The sequence below is a fragment of the Maylandia zebra genome, linkage group LG19, assembly GCF_041146795.1.
Source record: "Maylandia zebra isolate NMK-2024a linkage group LG19, Mzebra_GT3a, whole genome shotgun sequence".
NCBI classification, from domain to species: Eukaryota; Metazoa; Chordata; class Actinopteri; order Cichliformes; family Cichlidae; genus Maylandia; species Maylandia zebra.
In genome coordinates, this window is record NC_135185.1 from 27,795,313 (window position 1) to 27,816,132 (window position 20,820).

The 20,820-nt window shown below is 41.6% G+C and overlaps 2 protein-coding genes across 3 annotated transcripts; one reads left to right on the forward strand and one right to left on the reverse strand.

Moving 5' to 3' along the window:
- Positions 1-1,384: 1,384 nt before the first annotated feature.
- Positions 1,385-5,300, reverse strand: iah1 (isoamyl acetate hydrolyzing esterase 1 (putative)). Its single transcript, XM_024806286.2, has 7 exons — positions 5,180-5,300; positions 4,950-5,031; positions 4,789-4,841; positions 4,481-4,632; positions 2,269-2,427; positions 2,058-2,179; positions 1,385-1,715 (listed from the first exon to the last, which is right to left on the reverse strand). The coding sequence occupies exons 2-7, from the start codon at positions 5,010-5,012 to the stop codon at positions 1,539-1,541; spliced, it is 726 nt and encodes a 241-aa protein (XP_024662054.2). The 5' UTR covers positions 5,013-5,031; positions 5,180-5,300; the 3' UTR covers positions 1,385-1,538.
- rpap1 (RNA polymerase II associated protein 1) lies at positions 5,300-20,031 on the forward strand. Of its 2 annotated transcripts, none has more exons than XM_024806285.2 (27): positions 5,300-5,378; positions 6,126-6,320; positions 6,438-6,586; positions 6,707-6,799; positions 6,998-7,151; positions 7,308-7,475; positions 7,642-7,869; positions 8,573-8,688; positions 8,784-8,882; positions 9,348-9,449; positions 9,551-9,718; positions 10,103-10,282; positions 10,374-10,508; positions 10,598-10,756; positions 11,168-11,325; positions 11,667-11,837; positions 11,937-12,132; positions 12,399-12,508; positions 12,863-13,058; positions 13,862-14,008; positions 14,286-14,428; positions 14,734-15,166; positions 16,658-16,776; positions 16,853-17,084; positions 17,183-17,359; positions 17,837-17,893; positions 19,419-20,031. In XM_024806285.2, the coding sequence occupies exons 2-27, from the start codon at positions 6,128-6,130 to the stop codon at positions 19,566-19,568; spliced, it is 4,233 nt and encodes a 1,410-aa protein (XP_024662053.2). In that variant the 5' UTR covers positions 5,300-5,378; positions 6,126-6,127; the 3' UTR covers positions 19,569-20,031. The 2 variants fall into 2 exon arrangements, with proteins under 2 accessions (XP_024662053.2, XP_076733461.1); XM_076877346.1 differs by having other exon boundaries at positions 7,311-7,475.
- Positions 20,032-20,820: the final 789 nt, after the last annotated feature.

Genomic DNA, 20,820 nt, shown 5'->3' on the forward strand with positions numbered 1-20,820 from the left:
CATACATATTATAAAATGATCTTTTTTTGTAAATGAGGAATGATGCAGTCTATCTCTTTAGCCTCTCAATGATACTTGAAGCTGCACAGGAGTTAACCAAACCAGACCTATTTTTTTATTCTAATGAATGAACTCAGCTTGAATCAGTTATAAAAAACGCTTTCTTTTTCGTTGCCTACATTCTAGAGGGTGATGTTGCCTCAACACCTAAACAGGAAACGGAGTTAAGTTGGGTTAAAGTGAGATATGGGAGGTGAGGAAACGAAAAATCAGCAGGGGAAAAAGAATCACAAGTCACTGTGATCTTTATAGTAGTTTTATAGCAGCATCTACTGTGTTACTGCTGCTCTGAGGTTTACTGCGCTTTGTGGATTTGCACAAATGAATTCAACAGGATGTAAGCAGATTTTCATGAATTGTCTTCGCTTCAATTTCCATCCCCTACATTTACAGTATACTGTTTATACTGTCTTTACACTAAATCCTATCAAGTTTGTATAAAGGTGGAATTCAGTAAATGCATCTAAGGATCATTAACATCTGCTGTTCTTTACATAACCTAAATCTGACCATGAACACTGTAGCTACTGTCCAACAAAGTGCTTTACTTTAAATCCATCAAACCTCTTTCATCCACCATTTAAATAACACAAAGTTAGCATAGCTCAGATTATCATATTTCTTTTGTTGTAGAATATGACCCCCCCCCCATTATTTTACATCATAAACAGATTCAATATCTGATTTAACACATTCTCTTTAGGCTTTCAGTTTATTAAGAAAATGTGTTAAATCACATTGGGCAGTCCTTTCTTTCTCCATCTCTGAGAGAAGTGAGCTTTCAACGTTACTCCCTTTAAGCTCGGTCTTCTTCTGCAGCGCCAGCTAGATGCTAAAGAATAGAGGCCACAACTTACAGACAACTGCACAATCGGGTGTTGAGCCAAAAAACAAAACCCAAAAGGAATCACCAGCTACACCATTAGGATTGCCTTATTGTTCAGGCTGAATCAGTTTGAAGGCCTGCATATACTGTATATATATATTTTTTTAAAAAGTCTGTCTCAGTGGGTCAACCACTGGATCCACCCAAAGGTGTCATATACTCCATAATGCCTCAGCAAACTGTGTTTAAAGTCCACTAAATAAACCACCTCTTTATTTAAAATGGCTCATCTGCAAAAAAGAAAAAAATAAGGCATGCAACACCATCAAATAATAACTCTGATCAAATGTGTTAAAACTAAAGTAACAAGCCTGTTTTTAAAATTTAAGGAGAAGAAAGTTTTGACATTTGTGTAAAAATGCTGGGAGTAGATGCTCAAGTGAAGCTTTTTATGTACAAGTCTTCCTATGATTTCTATCCAGGCATGCCACAGAATCTAAAAAAAATGTAAAAATCTTTATTGTGCTTTCATACATGGTCTAGCATTTGACACATTAATTCTTATGAACCTTTTTGCATGTTGTGTTGCATGTTGAGTTGCATGATGCAATCTACTATAAGGCTCTCTGCACAATCTTGAAACAAGTGTCCTTCACTGATCACAGAGCAGGCTGCTCTCAGGGCTCTTGGCGTCCACGTCTCCCCAGTAGGGCAGGATGAAGGGCAGGTCAGCCACACGGCTCTCCAGCAGCCTCCACAGATGCTGGGCCACAAACTGGTTTCCTTTCTCTGAGAGATGCAGCCCATCAGACAGGTAGACCGTGTAGTCCTGTACAAAAGATGATAAAATAAGACATCTGAGGCCAAAAGACCTGAAAACAGAAACACTGTATACAGGAATACAAGATCATATCAGATTTTAAAAAAGGAAATCACAGTGAGTGCATAAAAAATTATATACATTATAATATTGATTGGCAATATTAAAATTAACCGTTTAATACCAGAAAATCTGACAAAATAATGAAATTATAATAAAAAAAATGTTTGTTATTCATTTGAGAAAGCATTTGTTTTTTTATGTTATGGATCTCATTGGATTACTGCAGCACCTGAATGCCAAAAGCCTCAATATCAGCAACAAACAGCAGCTAGAAGTATTGATCCTCACCGGTCCATCTTTTTGCATGAGTGTCCAGAGATCCAGGACGTCTACACCACACTGACCAGCAGCTTCGACACACGCCTGTGCATACTGCCCCGCTACAGAGTTGTGGCGATTGAGAGGACATCCTGCAGGAGACGCAAAGGGATGCTCAGGATCTGCGTAGGACTGGGTGTGTAAAAAGACAGGAATGAAGAAGGAGAAAAGCTCCTGTTACCTTTAAGAATGCACTCCTTCTCCCAAGATGGCTCATGCAAGGGGGGAGGTGTGATGAATATAACTCTGTCAGCAGTTACACCAGCAGAGGCCAGAAACCTGGTCATCTCCTTCAGGTTCTCAGAATACTCGTGCACAGGCACATGCTGCTGGCTCTTACCTGTAAACAAGGAGATGATAATATACAGACACATTTATTAATAAAAATATGTCATAAAAATTCATTTAAGGCTGTGGCACTTGCAATTGAGACATTATAATAAACATCCAGCAGTCTCTTGTCATCACAAAAAAAAATGTTCCCAGCAGTCATTAATGTATAATAAGAACAGCGGAGAAATGAGGATTCATCCGTGAGGAGAGCCGGTGACTTTTTAAAAAAAATCCAGCAATAAATCCAGCTGTCCAAGCCAATATGGTCTGTGATGTCTTGACTACCAGTCATGACATTGTTGGAAACTCTCAAGATGCCAATAAACACCCACTGGCCACCAGAGATGGGCAATAACGCGTTACTGTAATCCGATTACTTTTTTCAAGTAACGAGTAAAGTAAGGGATTACTATTGCAAAAACAGTAATTAGATTACCGTTACTTTCCCGTAGGAACGCTGCGTTACTAAAACCGTGATTTTTTTTTTTTGCAAGAATGTGTCATGACAGTGACGTAAGCGAGTGCGACGTTCGTGGCAATCAGCTATGTGCAGATAATATATGGAGTGCAGGAGAGAGTATGAGCGTGCAGCGTTTAAAGCGCGGAAGTACTGACCTTACTTTGAGTTTGATTCTGTAAAAAGTGACAAAAACAGTGTCCGTTGTGCGTGTGAAGAAAACTTCTTTTTACAGCGAAAAAAACCCTAAACTTCCAAGCAAGCACCGAGTGCGCAACGACGGAGCGGGAAATTCACAGAGAAACTCGCGGATTCTTCCACTGACCGCTGCGGCTCACCTGCACCAGGGCAAACCTCCGCCTGCTTTACAGGTGAAAATAGAGCAACAGGACCGCTGAGTCTTTGATTTTATTTATTTGCTGCTGTGTTTCACTTGCATTTATTTGAAAGACTGAGTGTAAACACAAAAAATATTTTATTTTATGTGCTGGAATGTGTAGAAAATAGGTTTAAATGTTAAACTAATTTCTTCCGGTCAGAGAATGTTGCATTTAATTTAATTTTTGCTTGATGCATAAAGTTAAAACTAATAAAACAAGTTTTAAAAAGAGACTTTTCCATTTGATTACATTTTGAATGATGGATTATGTAGAAAAAGTAGAATTGGGCTGAGAGATCTATCGCTTTATCACCTATTCAGGTTGTAAATCATGTTTTTAAAAAGTAAGCAAGTAAGTAAGTAATTAATTACTTTGAAAATAAGTAATCAGTAAAGTAATGGGATTACTTTTTGGGGGAAGTAATCAGTAATTAGGTACTGATTACTTTTTTCAAGTAACTTGACCAGCACTAGGTATACCTGTTTGTTAACACAAATATCTAATCGCCCGATCACAGCAGTTTAGCGCATATAGACACGTAGACATGGTGAAGATGACCTGCTGAAGTTCAAACTGAGCATTGAAATAGGAGAAAAAGTGATTTAAGTGGCATAGTTGTTGGTGATAGATGGGCTGCTCTCAGTTTTTCAACTTGCATACAACTACGTTGTCCAGACTAGCCTCTCTGAATGCGTGAACCTTGAAGCGGATGGGTTACAGCAACAGAAGACCACACCGGGTACAACTGCTGTCCGGTAAGAACAGGAAACTGAGGAAACTGCAGACTGAACGCCACAATGCCCAGATTGTCTCAAACTGGCTTGTTGAACATGACAGTGAGTTCACTGAACTCATATGGCCTCCACAATCGGCAGATCTCAAACCGATAGAGGGCCTTTGGAATGTGGTGGAATATGAGATTCACATCATGGATGTGCAGCAGGTCTATGATGCTATCATGTCAACATAGCCAAAAATCTCTGAGAAATGTTTCCAGCACTTGAATCTATGCCATAAAGAAATAAGACAGGCCTAAAAGCTAAAGGTGGTCTAAAGTGGCACTAGCAATCCGTACCTAATAAAATGGCCTGTGAATGGAATCTCTGTCAGGCCGATTCTGGCCCTCCAGGCCTTATGTTAGACACCCCTAGTGTAGATCACTGCAAATGTGCAAGTATTTGTTAAATTATAACAAGAGTGAGCATGCTCCAGTGAAGCTGTACCTTCCAATGCACTGTCATTGGCTCCGAAGAAAATGGTAACTGCTTCTATCTTGCTGTCTGCTGAATTTTCAGGGTTTATGAGGCGAGGAAGAACAATCTTGCCCCATCTGGAGTTATAGCCGGACAGTCCTCTGTTTATAACATCACATTTTCTAAAGGCAAAATAAAATCGCAGATACAGAGATCAGTCACATTAAGCAACTGCTGCATAACACAAGCACAATTTCTCTTAGAAGAAGTGTGTATTTTTACCTGTTTGGAAGTCAGAGCTATTATGAAGGGAATGCAATTTAAATGGAACTACACACCTTGCAAGTTTATCGGCAATTTCTGCTCCCCACCCATTGGGTTGAAATGAAACCTGAAAGAATCAACAGCACCGATTAATTATTTCCACACTAACAGTCAAAGTGGACAGTGATTGAGCAGACAAATAGTAAAATAGATTAAAGTGTAAACACTATCTAACCTGTGTGATGGAGTCCCCAAATAAAATAACTTTAGGCCAAATGATTGACGTGAACTTGGACATGGTGAAGCCAAGCCGGTTCCTAAAGAAAGGAAAGAGAAACGTCAGATTTTATAGGTAAAGCTTGCACATCAAATGCATTGTTTACACTGTAAACTCAGTTTCCGAGACGCGTTAAAAGTGTTTGCACAACAACTCATTAGAATTTATATTTTCAATCCACAAATTACCCAGTAGCCTTGGAAGAAGAAGGAAGGAAGGAATAAATAAGGAAATGTCTTCCGCACTTTTTAATGCTGATGGGGCTTTTATTTTGAAGGTTCCCGGAGTACGTTTTCCCCTTCCGCCTTGTTGTGTCACATCAAAAATCTTCCGTGCGAGCTGCAGAGTCTTGTGTGGATTCTTCAAAGGTCCAGCTAATAAATGAAGGTTAGCTCCCGCTATTATCAAGATTTTCAAATAGCAAAAAACAGATAGTTTAAATTTATACTCCTTGGTACTGTTTTGGACAAATTTAGCTCCAGATAAAAAGGAACTGTGATGGAATTCAAGCTAGCGTCAGCTGTACGTTACATTCATCCGCGGTAAACTTAACTACACGTGAAAAATGGATGAAAACCCCCCCAACTCCTTTCATATAATCACTATTTATTAATGTCTAAACGCTTAATTGAAGATAGTGTATTTTTATCCTTTAATGCCCTCTTATATGGGCTTAGTTAGCACTACGGGCATGACACTGTCAAATTCCACTGACTATGATCTCCAACCACAGATTGTATTTGTAGTTTCCAACCTGACGAACCTGAGTCTCAGATAAACACAGCAATGAAACAGCCTGACACAACAGATGCGTCTATTAATAAGACTTGTGTTAGGATTAGGTGTTGGAAGGTGATGGGCTGGGATAAAGTCAGGGTTTTCCCTGCATATTAAAAATGGTATTATTAACAATATCATTAAACATTTTTTTTACGTGAAGTTTACTCAAACTTAAATATATTTTTGTTTATAAAATTCCCTAAAGTAAGTAGGAAATTGAAAGACTGTTGTAATATTAGATAACATAGGCTTTGCGTAACAACATGCAGACCAGCTGTGGCTACAAAGGCTTGTTTTGCTGTTAAAATATTCCCAAGATGCCTATGTTTAATGTCCTCTTTGTGTCCTTAACAGCAATGTTGCGGCGTCCCAAGCCAACTGACTCAGAGGCAGACCTCCTGAGAGAGCAGGAGCACTTTCTCACTTCAGGCGCTCCCTCCGCCGCCAGTGTTGTCCGCCGCCCTGACAAGAGGAGAGGAGAAGCTGGAGAGGGAGAAGGGCGGAGTGGGGAGAATGAAGGGAGCCAGAGGGATGTGGTCACCATTGAAGGTTACAGATGACACAGATTTTTCACAAGAGCATATTGTGTTTTAAAACTTGTCTGATTTTAACTTTTTGGGGTCTCTTGTGTAAGTAGCTAAAGCTCAGCTGTTCTCTTAAATGCAGATCTTCCAGATCAGCTCCCTTCTCTGACCCCAGCCCCTCCTAAGAAGTCTCGCTTTAAAGCGAGTCGTGTCACCTTTGAGGATGAGGATGCCGAGGAAAGGCTGGACAGACACGACACTCACATCAGTGCCGTTCTCTCCAGAATTGTTGTAAGTGGAAGCTTCTTGTCTGTTCTCAGTTAGACTTGTTTAATGTCTTGTTTGGTGTATCCATAGTTTGGGATTCTTTTAGTTATTTATTTTACGTATATGTATTTTTTTTGTGTCAAGGAGAGAGATACCAGCTCCACTCCAATATCTCTACCAGCATTTACAGGCATGGCTTTCCCCAAAGTGCTGCACCGCTCAGAAACCAGCAATCAGGTAAAGGTCAATAATATCATCTCTTCTTTAAATTTTAAAATTTCTTATCAGCCACTATAGATTCATAATCAGTTATTATATTTATTGCAGTAAGTCACCCCCTCTTCGTACGATGGCATGCTATTTTTGCATTCATTTGGTGTTGTGTGAAATAATCCTGGTTTTTTTGTTTTGTTTTTTTTTGTTCCCTCCCTGCAGGCACCTCTGTCATCAGCTGGAGGAAAGAAGAGCATCTTTGCTCGTCAGATTGCTGCCCAGAAACTAAAAGAGTGCAAGACAACATTACATAGTTTATCTGAAGCTGCTCCAACCCCAGAAACTACTATGGATACAGATCAGTGTGATGCTGCAGGTGGGGTTAACCATTAATATCACAAATGCAACACAGGTCTCAGTTTATTTGTGTGTTTTTGAAGAATTTAGGAATTACATATTTTCAGCAGTAGTAACACTTTCTGAAAAATATTTTTCCTCCCTTCTATACCATCCTCTTCGTCTCTCTGTTCAGTAGATCCAGCAGCAGTCCCCGGTCCCAGGTTGGTGTCCGGGCAGGGGCTTCAGGGTCCCGATAGCTCAGGAGAGACCATGAGGATCCACATGGAAAACCAGGCCAAGCTCCAAGCCATGTCCCAGTCTGAGATACTCGAGGAGCAGAAGAAGCTCTTGTTTCAGCTCGGTAGGCATTGATGTTGTCGGCAGGATCTTTTCTTTATAATGCACGTTATAATTAAGATGTGATGGGGTGGATTTTCTATCCATTTAGATGTACTAGTCACGTACATCACACTTTTTTTTATCACCATTTCTGTACAGCATGTAATGCAGTTATTTTTGCTTCTCAGATCCTAGACTGGTGGACTTTGTTAGATCTCGCAAAGCACAGAGCGTCCCATCCTTTCCCTCCCCATCCAAACACCCCAAGGACAAAAGTGGCACAGAAGATCCTCCAGTTCAGGATGTGAGCAGAGAGTCAGGCTCCTGCAGTGCTGCAGTGTTGTGTCAGAAACCCCAAGAGGTGAAGATGGAAGGAGAGGAGGAGGAGCTGTCAGCGCCACCACCTGCTGTGACGGGTATGATTTATTCAAATTCAACACCAGTTTCTGCTCTCTGCTGCTGGTGATTAAGATGAAAGTTAGATTCTAATATATGTGGATGATGTTGTTATTAAGTGTGCCTATGCAATAGCACACTTTCACATTGTTCCTGTGCCTGCTTTCCTGGTAAGATTGAATCCTCATTTCTGGGATCTTAAATTTGCTTAAGGAGACCAATTTTATCCACTTTTTAAAGAGACGATGACACTTAGCTGTTAACCAGCATTCCCTCACTTCCCGGTCAAATATCTTCTTCTCATTTCTGCACGCTTTTCCGCTCTCGTACTTGTCCATCCTCTCACTGTGTAACTTAATGTCAGATGTAGTTGCTGCATGGCTAAAACTGATTCATATCTCCATTTGGAGTGATAGAAGCCTCTCTTTGAAGTTTTATTTCAGAAAATGCAAAAATCAACTTCACCCCTTAATTTGTTGCTTATACATCACACGAACCCCCCAAAAAGTTAGAACTTCATTATGTTATTCTGTCCCGCTTGCATTGGCTACAATTAATAGCCAGATTGTTTAAGCTTCTAGTCACGTTTAATGAGTGCTGAGGTTTTTGCAGCAGATGCAGCTTCTAAAATTGTTTGGAGAAGTTGTTTTTGGCTAACTAATTGTCATTTTCATTTACAATGCTACGCTGTTTTTACCACAATGGATGCGTCTGTGAATACAGAGGAGGATCTGCCAGTGAAGCCTCAGAAGGAATGGGTCCACATGGATAAGCTGGAGCCGGAGAAGTTGGAGTGGTTGAGAGACTTGCCTGAACCCAGAAGGAAAGGAACCAAGAAAGTAAGATCTGGTATTTGACTTGCAAGTAATGAAAGATCTAGTTAAAATTCTGTATTTTATTCAACACTTTCCGTTGTTTTTGTGTGTCCTGATAGGCCATGCAGGCTCGTTTTGACTTCGCGGGGACTTTAATTCCGCCCACTGAGGATCTGCCAACGCACCTGGGCCTCCACCACCATGGAGAGGAGCCTGAGGTCAGTCAGCACAAAATCACAACAAAAAGACAACTTTACCTCCTTAAAATTGGAGTGATGCTTTTATAAAATGACAACAATGTCAAGTTCCAGTTGACTCCTTGGTAGAACACAGTAGAACCTACTGGATTGTGCGTGTAGATTAAATATCACAACCTGTGGCTTAATTTTAAGTTTATGTCATGTTTTTTTACTGAAGTACAAAAACAAGACTGCAGAGGATTTAAATAAGATTGAGGTTTGTAGTGAAACACACTTTGAGAGCTCAGTAAGAGTAGAAAAGCACTAATAAGTACATATCCATTCACCATTTATCTGTAAGTTTTCTCTGTTATTATTCAGTCTGATTGATCCCATCAGACTCAATTTCTTTCTCATTCATTTAAATTCAGTTCTTCTCATATCTGCACCTGTAAAAATGTATAAACTCTTATCATGAGATCTCATCTTGACATTTGTCCCCAGCGGGCAGGTTATTCCCTGCAGGAACTCTTCCTGCTGTCTCGGAGTCAGGTCATCCAGCAGAGGACGCTGTCGCTCAGCACTCTGGCGAACATCCTCTCAAAGGTACCAGAACCTAGACGCATGAAGTTCCACTCTTAGCTTTAAGAAGCGTGCCTCTGTCATGTTGCTGGATTTTTTTCTTCTTCTTCTTTTTTTTTTTGCAGGCGTGTGCTGGGGAATACGTGTCAGTTCTGAAAGGCAGCGTGACGTCTACTCTGCTCGACGCCGGCCTGCTCTTTCTGCTCCGCTTTGCATTGGACGATAGCGTGGAGGGAGTGATGTCTGCAGCTGTGCACGCTCTTAAAGCACTGCTTGTGTGTGCAGAAGATGAAGTAAGATTATAAAGCATAAAGCCAAATATTGCAATAGTAATATAATAAAAATAATAATAATAATAATTGTTTAACCTGCACTAATTTACTCTTTGTAATTTTCTATATGCACTATTTGAAAAAAGCAAATAAATAAATACAAATATCACAGAAATTTGTCCTCATACTGAGGACTAATATAAAGAAAGAACTATATCATGTAAAACTCAAAGCTTTATTTCGATGATTTGTGCATAAACAGCACAGCATTGACTCATTATCGGATAATATCTTTTAAAACACATCAGCTGAATAGAATAGAATACACTGTTTCTTTACTGTAAATGAGTACAAGTGTCTGAAACCCCAGTCAAGTTCCTCTTACAAATGAGTTCCCTCACTCAGGAGTGTCTGGACTGCACTTTTTCCTGGTTTCGCGGTCTGTCTTCCTTCCCCCTGCTGCCATCTGCTCAGGAGGAAGAAGATGAGGAGGATGAAGGGCTGGATGAAAGTATGAAGGAGACGGCGAAGGAGAAAGAAGAGAGGAAGAGCGATCATGAAGTGGCCAGACAGGATGCTGTCAAGGTGAAGATCTCAATATCCCTTTTTTTTTTGCATTCTACATGTTGCCTTCGTGACCTGTGGATGGAAACTGATCAAAGGTTTCTGATTTCAGGGTTTGTTAAAAATGAAACTGCTCCCCAGGCTGCGTTACATTCTCGAGGTGGTCCGGCCGTCACCTCGGGTGGTTCAGGATGTCCTGGAGATCCTGACTCGCATTGCTAGGCATTCCTCCTCATCTGCTACGCAGGTAACAACAGCAACTTTTTAACAACTGAGAAGTCTTTAAACTCAAAGTCCTTCATAGCTGAAATACCTCTTGGTGTATCCCATTCTCAGGTGTTGGATTGTCCTCGTCTGATGGAGACAGTAATGTCAGAGTTTCTTCCCACTTCCTGGTCACCATCATCTCAGTCCATTTATGGACTTCCACTTTCCAGCGCAATGAAGCTTCTAAGAGTTTTGGCTACCTCTGGCAGACATGCCTGTGCAAGACTGGTAAAATCAATAAGTGTAATTTTTTAACTGCAAAGATACTCGAGTAATAAGATTTATAATGCATTGATTCTGCAAGCTGCCAGTCCAGGGGCCGACTTTTAAGACAAAAGCTATAAAAACAGTGTTTAGCGTTACTTATGATGTATTCCTGTTTTTAATATTAGTAGCAAACATGTTTTTGGAGGCTCATCGGTGTACTGTAGTGGGAAAACACATTTGGCTTGCACTCAAAAGATCCCTGGTTTGAGACCAGTGGTTATAAGCTAGTGTGCTCCTAGTACCAGTCCTAACCAGGATAAATGGGAGGGTTGCATCAGAAAGGTGTAAAATCTGTGCCAAATAAACATCCTCTGTGGAGACCGCTGGAAAGAAGGGTAATCGGTGTTGTGCCTTCTTTTTTGGCCTTTCCAGTTAAACTCTCTGGGAGCGAGTGAGCGATTGTCTCATCTCCTGAGTGCAGAGCCCAACGAGCTGCTGCTGGAGCCGACCGAGTCCCTCAGGATCACCACAGAGGCCTACAGGCTGTGGGCCGTAGCAGCCGGCTATGGACAGGCGTGCAAATTATACATGTAAGTTATAATGTGAGAGCGATTACTGCCACAGTTCTTAACACAGTTATATCTGTCATATTTAAAAAAATGTTGCTATGTTGATGCACTAGTGAGAAAATAGAATCAAATGTAAACAATTAATGTCTGTATCTACACTGAGATAGAAAATTTGCAAATGATTCTATCAGGAATTTGCACATTTACTTTATGATGAGCCAACAGCCTGCTAGATAAAGGGTCCCTTACCAGTTTATATTGTATGTGGCTCCCTTCGCGCTCTGTCCAAACGTAAGAGCCAGGCTCTCCTCTTCACTCACAGTGAGTATTTAATTGCTTTGATTTGCTGTGTTTTCCCGCAGAGACCTGTATCCAGCCTTAGTGACAGCACTGCAGTCTGTTCACAGACTTCCACCTGCCTCAGATCCTCTGCAACCTCTGCAGCTCCAGCGGTTTTTGGCTCTGCTTTCTCTGCTCACGCAAGTTACACACACAGCTGGCTGCCATCAGGAGCTCCAGGCTGGGATGGTCAGGTACAGATCAATGAAGCCATTCTGCTAGAGAATCTGGAGGAAGCAGTGTTGGCTTGAACGCTCTGATCTTACATGTCACTTCCTCTGCTTTCACTGCAGCTCCGGTGGAGAAGAGTGCCCTCCCCCTCCTCCTGTATCTTGGGGTCATGTCACAGGGTTGCAGACATCCTTAATGGGGCATTTGAAGGGTTTTATTAAGAACCTCGATGATCCACTTCAGAAAGACGGCAGCCTCACTCTGATACCAGTTTACCTTGTTTACCTAGAAGCGTACTACCATCAGCTCTCCAGACAGGTATTTCCTGCCTTTCCCTTCCATAAATGAGATGTTTCATATTTATTGTTACTTATGCTAAGTTAAAATTTGATGTCATGTGATTTCCCAGCTGGCGAGTGGTCATCGTGTATCCTTCCTTCTGCACGCTCAGTTTAAGCAACAGTGAGAATGCAGCTAATTATGTCCTGTTGTGCGCTACATGTGACAAAGAGGAACTTGAGGATTATCTTGTTCGCTGTTTACGTCTCAAATTCCTTGAAACTGATGAACATGTTGCTCCACAGAACTGTTTCAAGCCCGTGGAGACTCTTCAAGAGCTCGAGCTGCTGACATCTGATGCTCTTCTCCCTCTGATGTCTCACAGTGTTGTGCAAGGCCTGATAAAGAATCTCAAGTATGTCTGAAAACAGATGGCAATTTAGCCTTTTTTCCACAAAATTTGTGTTTGAGTTGAACCTTTAACATCATTCATTATTATTTAAAAAAAAAAAAAAGTTGGGCAGGGATAGCTCAGTAGGTAGAGTGGTGGCCCCATGATCGGAAGGTCGGGGGTTCGACTCCACTGAACGGCTACCCTGAGGTACCCCTGAGCAAGGTACCGTCCCTGCACACTGCTCCCCGGGCGCTGCATTGGTGGCTGCCCACTGCTTCACTGGGTGAATGGGTTAAATGCAGAGGAACTATTTCCCTATGGGGACTAACACATACACATTATAACAGCACAGTTTAATGTTTTTTTCCACACCAGGTCTTCCTCTGTAGTGTGTAATGCTCAGGCTATACCTCTGGGCCCAGAAATCACTAATAACCTCCCTGGATTGGCGTGCATGGGATGGAGGAATCGTCCGGGGCTGGTTGCTCCCAGCTCCCCTTTCCCTCTTCTGACTGGACTGGGGCTCCTATTGGAGACGATCACAGGGATCCATAAAGGCCTCAGCAGCAAGGTAGGACTGACTGTCCTTGGGGTGTTTTTATTTTGTTGTTGTTTGCTGGTTTTATACATTTTCTGCTTCGTTTATGTCCAACCAAAACATAGAACTAATGAGTAAAGCATGTGGACTCTCCTTGTAATGAAGGTATGGGTACTCTTTGCACTCTGGGGCACATTGTTAGGTACACCTTTGTAGTATGAGGTTAGATTCCCTTTTTGCCTTCAGAACTTTTGCCTTAATTGTTTGTGGCAATGATTCAACGAGGTGCTGGAAACATTCCTCTAAGGTTTTGGTAAATATTGACATGATAGCATCACACACATTTTTTGGCTGAACATGATGACCACATCCCATAGCTGCTCTATTGGATTAGGATCCGCTAACTATGGAGGTCATCTGAGTACAGTGAGCTCAGCTGATACTAAGGGGCCCACATTCACCACCCTGAGTCATTGATACAAGGCAGGATGGATCCATGATTTAGGTTTTTATTTCAAATTCTGACTGAATGTCGCAGCAGAAATCAAGACTTATTGTTTTCTAATCTTTTGTTCAGTTGTGGTGAGTCCACATGGCTTGTAGTGTTAATTTTCTCTTCTTAGCTGACAGGCTTCGAGGCTCGATATGTTGTGCACTGAGAGATGCTCTTCTGCATGCTTTAAATGTATGCATCCATCTGGCAGTAACGGCCATGCCGTGTCATTCTGATGCTCAGCTTGAATTTTAAGAGGTCGTCTTGACCTCAACGTCGTGCCTAAATGCTGCCATGTGATTGGCTGATCGTATATTTAGATGTCCCCGCTCTCACTCACTAGTTCACCGGACTGCTTCTGTCGGAGCCTGTGACTGGTTACCTGCGCAGCTGCAGTCAGGCTACACCCAGCCTGTCTCACACCAAGGCTTGGCTTCTACGTCACGAACACCACCTCCTCTACCTGCTGCTGCGACTGGCTCACAGACTGGTACGTCCACTCCATCTTTAATGTTGAGCCATGTTATACAGTATTTTAAACCATTTTTCTTTCAGGCTTTAGTTTCCTTCTTATGCCGCAGCTTGTATGATTCCTGGCTAGTTCATTTATTTTTGCCTTGTATGGAATGAAAATGGGTGCAGCCCTTTTCTACTTGATTTTGGTGTTTTGAGCATAAGATCAGATTTTATCTGCTCACTTGTTGATGTTTAATTATTTATTTTAACCTAATCATGTTATTTTTTCCCCTCTGTTTTACCTCTCTCAGGTTCCCCTCGACTCAGAAATAGCAAAACATGCCTCACTTTACCACCAGGTGGCGCTAGTTGTACTGCCTTGGTTATTGCCAGGCAGTGAATACCTGGTACATGAACTGCTCTCCACCATTGTCTTCAGCAAGGACTTTATATCGTATGTTTACCTTTAATCAGTTTAATCTGAGATAAGTGAAGCACCTACAATATTACTCTAAAGTGCCTGAATTTTTATAATTACTTTTTATTTTGATAGTTTGTCTAAATCGATGTTTAAATTAGTGCCTCAAAAATGTGACTGATGGTTGTCCTCTAATTTTGCTAACGACATTATATATAAAATTTAATTTCTTTGAAATAAGATTAAATTAACAAATGACCCATTTCCATCAAAAATTTCTCGTTCTGTTTCTTCGCTTATTAAATTATCAGGGTGTTTATGTCTATTTCTTTGATTTCCAGAGAAGGACACAGCGGAGGACCTGAGGCTGTGGAGCTGGGGGAGCTGAAGCTTCATGAGGAAACACAAAAGGACACCTCTCCCTCTCTCCAGACTGTCGGGGCTCTCCTGAGAGAAGCCTGTGTCCAGCTGCCATCCATACGAGGTTGCTTCCTCACTCACCTGGCCCACCTGGAGTCGTCTGTAATAGTGTCCAGAGATGCTCTCCTGGGCCACAACCCCTGGATCAAAAGTCATCTCTTGCCAGAGCTCACCGGTCCCATCCTGCCATCTGATTGGCCTTTCCTTCCACTTCTCAGCCTGTATGAGCAATCGGGGGTGTCTGATGGTGGAGGGCTGGCAGTGGAGGAGCTTCCTCAGGGGGCTCTGCAGGCTGTGACTCACTGTCTGCAGTGGTTGCTGCTGCTGGAGGTCTGGAGGGAGGAAGCGCTAAAGGTATTCAAACAAGTCAAGTCAGTTGCCCGTCTGAATTTTCTCAGAGGGCTTTGGTGTCAAGTCTCAGCGGAGACCACATAGAAATCTGATTATTAACACATTTAATTAATAGGCAATTTTGTGGGGTTGTTGTACATATAAATGGAAAAGTGTTATATATTCCATGTCAGCCAACAAAATGTATATCAGTAACAGCAGAACTGATCCATTATATAATAATATAACTAGTACATGCACATACTACTGAATTGTTTGGCAAACTGATGTACTTAATCACATTTAAAAAATGAAAACATAGATGTGGTAGATGCTGTTGTTTGTCGTTTAGCTCGTGCCATTTTGGCTTTTATGTGAGGTCATCGCTAGGCTTGTATGATGCAACTTCTGGTAATATAACACAGATGTTATTGTCATGAAATGAAAACAGAAGGATGCCTTCATAAGAGGTTGCAGGTCCATCGAGGCTAAAAACACGTCCTGTTAGTCTGTTACTAGTTGGTTGCCAGGCAGCGTGATGGTGGCGTAATGTATCATGCATAGTTCAACTTTTTTGTATATAAATTAGTTATTTTCAGGAAATAAAAATTATATGAAGCTTTTATAAGTTGTTACAGGTCCATAATTGCTAAATATAGGCCATTTCAGTTCATTGCTAGGCAGTTGCTAAGCAACATAATGACACCTTTAATATATGATATAGATAGGAACCTTCAAGCGCCACAAATACACCTGTATACCAAGTTTGGTTGCTCAACTCCAGATGGTGTGGGAGGAGTTTATGGACAGAGACAAACAAGCACACTAATTTTTTTGTGCGTGAGATAGTGAGATGCTGTCATAGTAACACTTTAGTTTTAAACCAGTGTTACAAAGTGCTACACACGGCAAAAACACATTAACACTAGACCTGCCAAGAGTGGATGACTGCTGGCTGTGCAGAACAGCAGAGAAACCTGGAGCTGAACCAAGCTCTTTCTAATCCAAGTGAGTCTTGACAGCAGGATGTGATGAAGGTGGGACTCTGCTCTAAGCCCACCACACCGGTCTCACACAGAAAGAGGCAGAGGGGTGGTAGAGAGGGGAAGGCAGAGTTAGAGGCCATGATAAACGTTCACTGTATTCATTCTGGAGTCACCGAGTGTCTGAATATGTGACTTCTTTTGGTATGTGCTTGTTTTACTCTATAGAAACTGATGTAGGATGTCTGACGTGCTTGCTGTGTTAGGTGACTAGCAGGCGCAGTTATCCAAAATCTATAACTTTTACTTCATATTCTCCTTTCACAGTAAATCAAATGTCAATTATTTGTCAGTTTATTAGTGCTAGTCTTAAAATATAGTTCACATATATTTTAAGATAGTTCACAATTTTCATAGAGAAGTACTTTGTACATGCAATGGAGTTACACAGAAAACCTACACCCTTCAGATGTTTCTTCTGTAGATCTGTTTCCTTATCACATAAATTGATTGCTTCTGTGTCATGCTGTAGGTGGTCCTCCCTGTCGCCAAGTTCGCCCGCCTGTCCTGTGTGTTCCTCTGTTCCAGTGACTTGTTCCTGGAGAGACCCGTTCAGAGGCTGACCTGGGGTCTGTTCAGACTGCTCACCAGGTCTGATATGACACATTTAGCTTTTTCTTTTACACCAACTAATCTCTAAAAGTTAACAGTGACCCTTCATTTTCAGGAGCACCAAGCTGGACTCTTTGGACCTGAACGTCCCTCCTCCAGGTCTGGCCTCATTCCAGGACTTGTATTCAGCCCTTGTGTCCCAGTATGAAGCTGTGTCTTTTGGAGACCGGCTGTTTGGTTGCTGGGTCCTCTTGCCCCTGCAGAGGAGGTACAGCACCACCATGAGGCTGGCGGTGTTTGGCGAGCACGTGGGGATGCTGAGGTCTCTGGGGGTCACTCTAGAACAGGTAACGATGATGGCGTAATGATCTCTGTTGAAGTGATTTTTCCACTTCCTGTTATAATAAGTTATTTATTGTTTATATGTCTGTCTTGTCATTTGAAGCTGTCCATTCCTATCGAGAGGTTCACCTCCCCACCTGAAGATTCCCTCCCTCTCCTCCGTCTCTACTTCCGCTCTTTGGTAACTGGGACTTTGAAGCGCTCCTGGTGTCCTGTCTTATATGTGGCTGCTTTGTCTCACGTGAACTCCTTCATCTTCTCTCAGGATGCTGCTGCACAGGTACAGCAACACTTGACACACTGAGCACTGAGTTGCTCTGCTTTATCTGAATGTTTTAGGTGTGCATTCATATTAAGATTGTCCTTTGTATCAATGGCAGTGAAAGCTAAACCCGGCTGCCACATGTCCTGCAGCTGCTCTGAATAGACCCTGGGTTTGTGGGAACAGCTTCTACATCTGCTTTTGTACATTTTTGGATCAAAAAGGAGCTTGTTGGGTGAAAGTCTTGACAATTTGACAAATGCACAAAACCAGTCCTCATATTATTTCTATTTATTCATGGGTTTGTAACTTTGAATTGGCTACAAGTGTTTGAAGTTAAAATGAGAAACACATCATATTTGCTCAATTCACAAAGGCATTATTTTAGAGGGGTGAAGCTGAAAACATTCATACGTGCAGTGGAGCAGCATTAAACACGGAGACATAAAGTGCACGAGCCAGGCTTTGATCTTTAATTCCCTTGTTCTTTTCCAGGAGGTTGAAACCGCTCGACACAGTATGTTGAGGAAGATCTACTACCTGACTGACGAGGTACTCCTCTCCTTTTAGCATGCACTGGTAGTTTTCCTGCTCTCTTTCTGCCTCTGGTCTTTACATGCTGTGTTCATTGATTACTCATTCTCCCCCCTTGCCTCTCTGCTTCTTGATGATTTAGTTATTACAGTCTTGCTAAACTCTCACTGTTTTCATTGCGTGCTTTACCAAAGTGGAGCTATTGTGCTCAGTCCTAGCTCCACATTTCTATACTTGGACTGTACTGGAGTAGATTTGTGTGACTCACAATACAAAATAATCCTTATTTATTTTGTACTGGGCTTTTGCGCAGCCGCTTTAGTTCCTCTTTTAGCTCTCTCCTTCCTCCTTCCATCCATTTAATCCAGCTTTCTTCTGAGTGGCTGCTGCTCACAAACAAAAGATGTAAACAGCAGATTGGTAGGACTTCTGTGCTCAAAGCCAGAGCTCTTATGAGACCAAATTAGAAAACTGTCTGAAGCCGATTGTTTAGAACATTATGAAGTCTGAGCTTTCAGCTCACTGGGATTACTTACACATACGGTGACCTCACTGTGAGCATGGATATTTTAAAAGGTTTATATGTATGATAGAAATAGTGAAAAGTACATTAGTTCTTTAAATCCAGGTTTTAAGTAGTGGCCTCACTTCAGTTGAGTGCATTTGCAAAACACTGTTTCATTATAGGCCTGCATGTCCTGCAGTTATATTTAGAAACGTAGTAGGTTTTGAGTTTCGAATGACTTAGTTTTGCACGTTTGTGGAGCTCAATGGGGGCAAATATTTAGTTCTTCTTGGCTTGAAAGGTCAAAAGCTTAAAGATTTATTGTTTTAAACTGATAATATTCAGAGTGTGCAGTGATCGCTGTCTGTTTCCTACTGTCAAGTGGGGATTTTATATTTTTAAACTAGTGCAAATATGGGCTTTGACGTATTTACATGAACGACTAAATCAAACTACGTGTCAGGCAGCGGGTTCAGGAGCAGCAGGAGGAGAGGAATCAGCGTTTGTTTCAGAAATGTGGCAGGGAGCAGGTTGGGTTCAGTTAGCTCTCATCATGGAACAGAAAACTCACAGAGCTCGTCATCTCAGGGTGAACAAATTCTACTAAAGCTGCTTTCTGGAACAAGGCCCTGATTTTCGGGGGAGAGTATGTTGTTAATAAGTACTTTTATTTCCGTAACGGGAAGTGCTGCACTTCATTGACGACAGAAATCCATCTTCAGGGAGGTGATCAATGAAAGATGGTCATTGAGGCAGAGGCATGCGAGGAGCTGTCACTTGTGCACATTTCATACTGTTCTGATTAAGTGCACGTCCAGCCTAGCATGTAAACACCAGGTCCGGTTAAATCACATAGTGTGTAACAGTCAGTATGAAAAAGGAAATGTGTGTGTTTAACCTCAGCTGGTGTCTCTATCCCCCCTGGTAACAGCAGGGTCCACATGGGGCACAAGCATGTCTTGTTGGGAATATCTGGTTCACACAATCACTCCTGCTGCTCCTCTCACATCTTTCTCACTGTCATTCTCTCATTTCCAGGTGTTGAGGAGTCACTTGCTGCTCTTCCGTCTGCCCCAGCATCACTTACAGCTCAGCTTCGACATGTACGAACAGTTGCCTCCCATTAGGGCCAAACGTTTGGAGAGAGTCCTGGGACTGCAGGAGAGCAGTGTTGACAAAGGAGACTGAAAAGAGTGATAAAAAACCTGAAGAAAAATAACAGGGTTGTATTCTCAAAATAGGCTAGGCAGAGGTGAGATGCGGTATTATGAAAGCAGAAGGTGCTGCACCACAGCGAGATGTTCATTTCAAGGCCTAACAATGTCACATGTAGTTGTTTCTGTGGCCCTTTTTTCTTTAAACTAAAGCTGAGTTAGACTCAGTTTCTAGTGCTTATGGTAGCCTGATGAGGCTCTCACCGGAAATTCTCTGAAAATTATTACATTGAGGCCAAAGTTTAAATAAAAATGTCAAATGTTTTCTTCCTGTTTTGTTACTAATATGTTTGTATATTTGCAAAAAATGCCACCATGTGTTCCAGGTTCTTAAAAAAATATGGCAGGGCAGTTCTTCCTGCTTCACTAGTGCCTGAAATGATTGTAAATAAAACAGTGATGTTTGAATAAAATGTGTAACCTTTTATCCCATTAAACCTGAGCTCTGAAATTTTTACCTTCTTAATATTAGTATGTTTGTGAAACATCCTGTGTAAATAAGACATTCATGGGGGAACTGAGACTAAAATGAATGTAGGAACGAAAGTGCCCCTGCGGTGTTGGTACATACAGCTTCCTGTTTAATTGCCTGTTCGTAAATGTTAACATATTTGCATAATTGTTGCACGACTTTTTGTGCTACAGCTGAAAGAGTAAGTGGGTTTAGGTGGTATACCTGCATTTCTGCAATCGTCTTTGTGTTAGGTTCCCCTAAAAAGGTCCAGGGGATGAGGGAAAGTAACAAAGTATCCAGGTCGAAAAAGAGACAAGGAGGCAAAATGATTAGATTAAAAAGTTTTATTACAGTGTTTCTCAAATGCTAAAACACGTCACAAACGTTACCACCAGGTCCCCCAATGGCCAAACACAACACCCTTCTCTAAAGCTACATAAACACAACCACACCTTCCCACTGCAAAACTCAAACTCCCACACCAAGAGAGCAGCTCGAAGCTGTCAAAACTGTAAACACTATACACAGCATTACACACTACAGCAAAACAATTGAAAACACAATGCTCAATTTGTGAGAAGGTTCTTTGGTTCATAACTGCCAATGCATATTTTTATAAACTGTACAGTAACGGATCGTCATAGAACCCTGCAGAGGATTAGGCATTTAGATTTGTGAGTTTCACATGAAGACTATAAATCTATAAAAACATCCTGCATGTACGTACACTACTGTAACACAACTCAATGCAAAAACAGAATCTATCGCACAC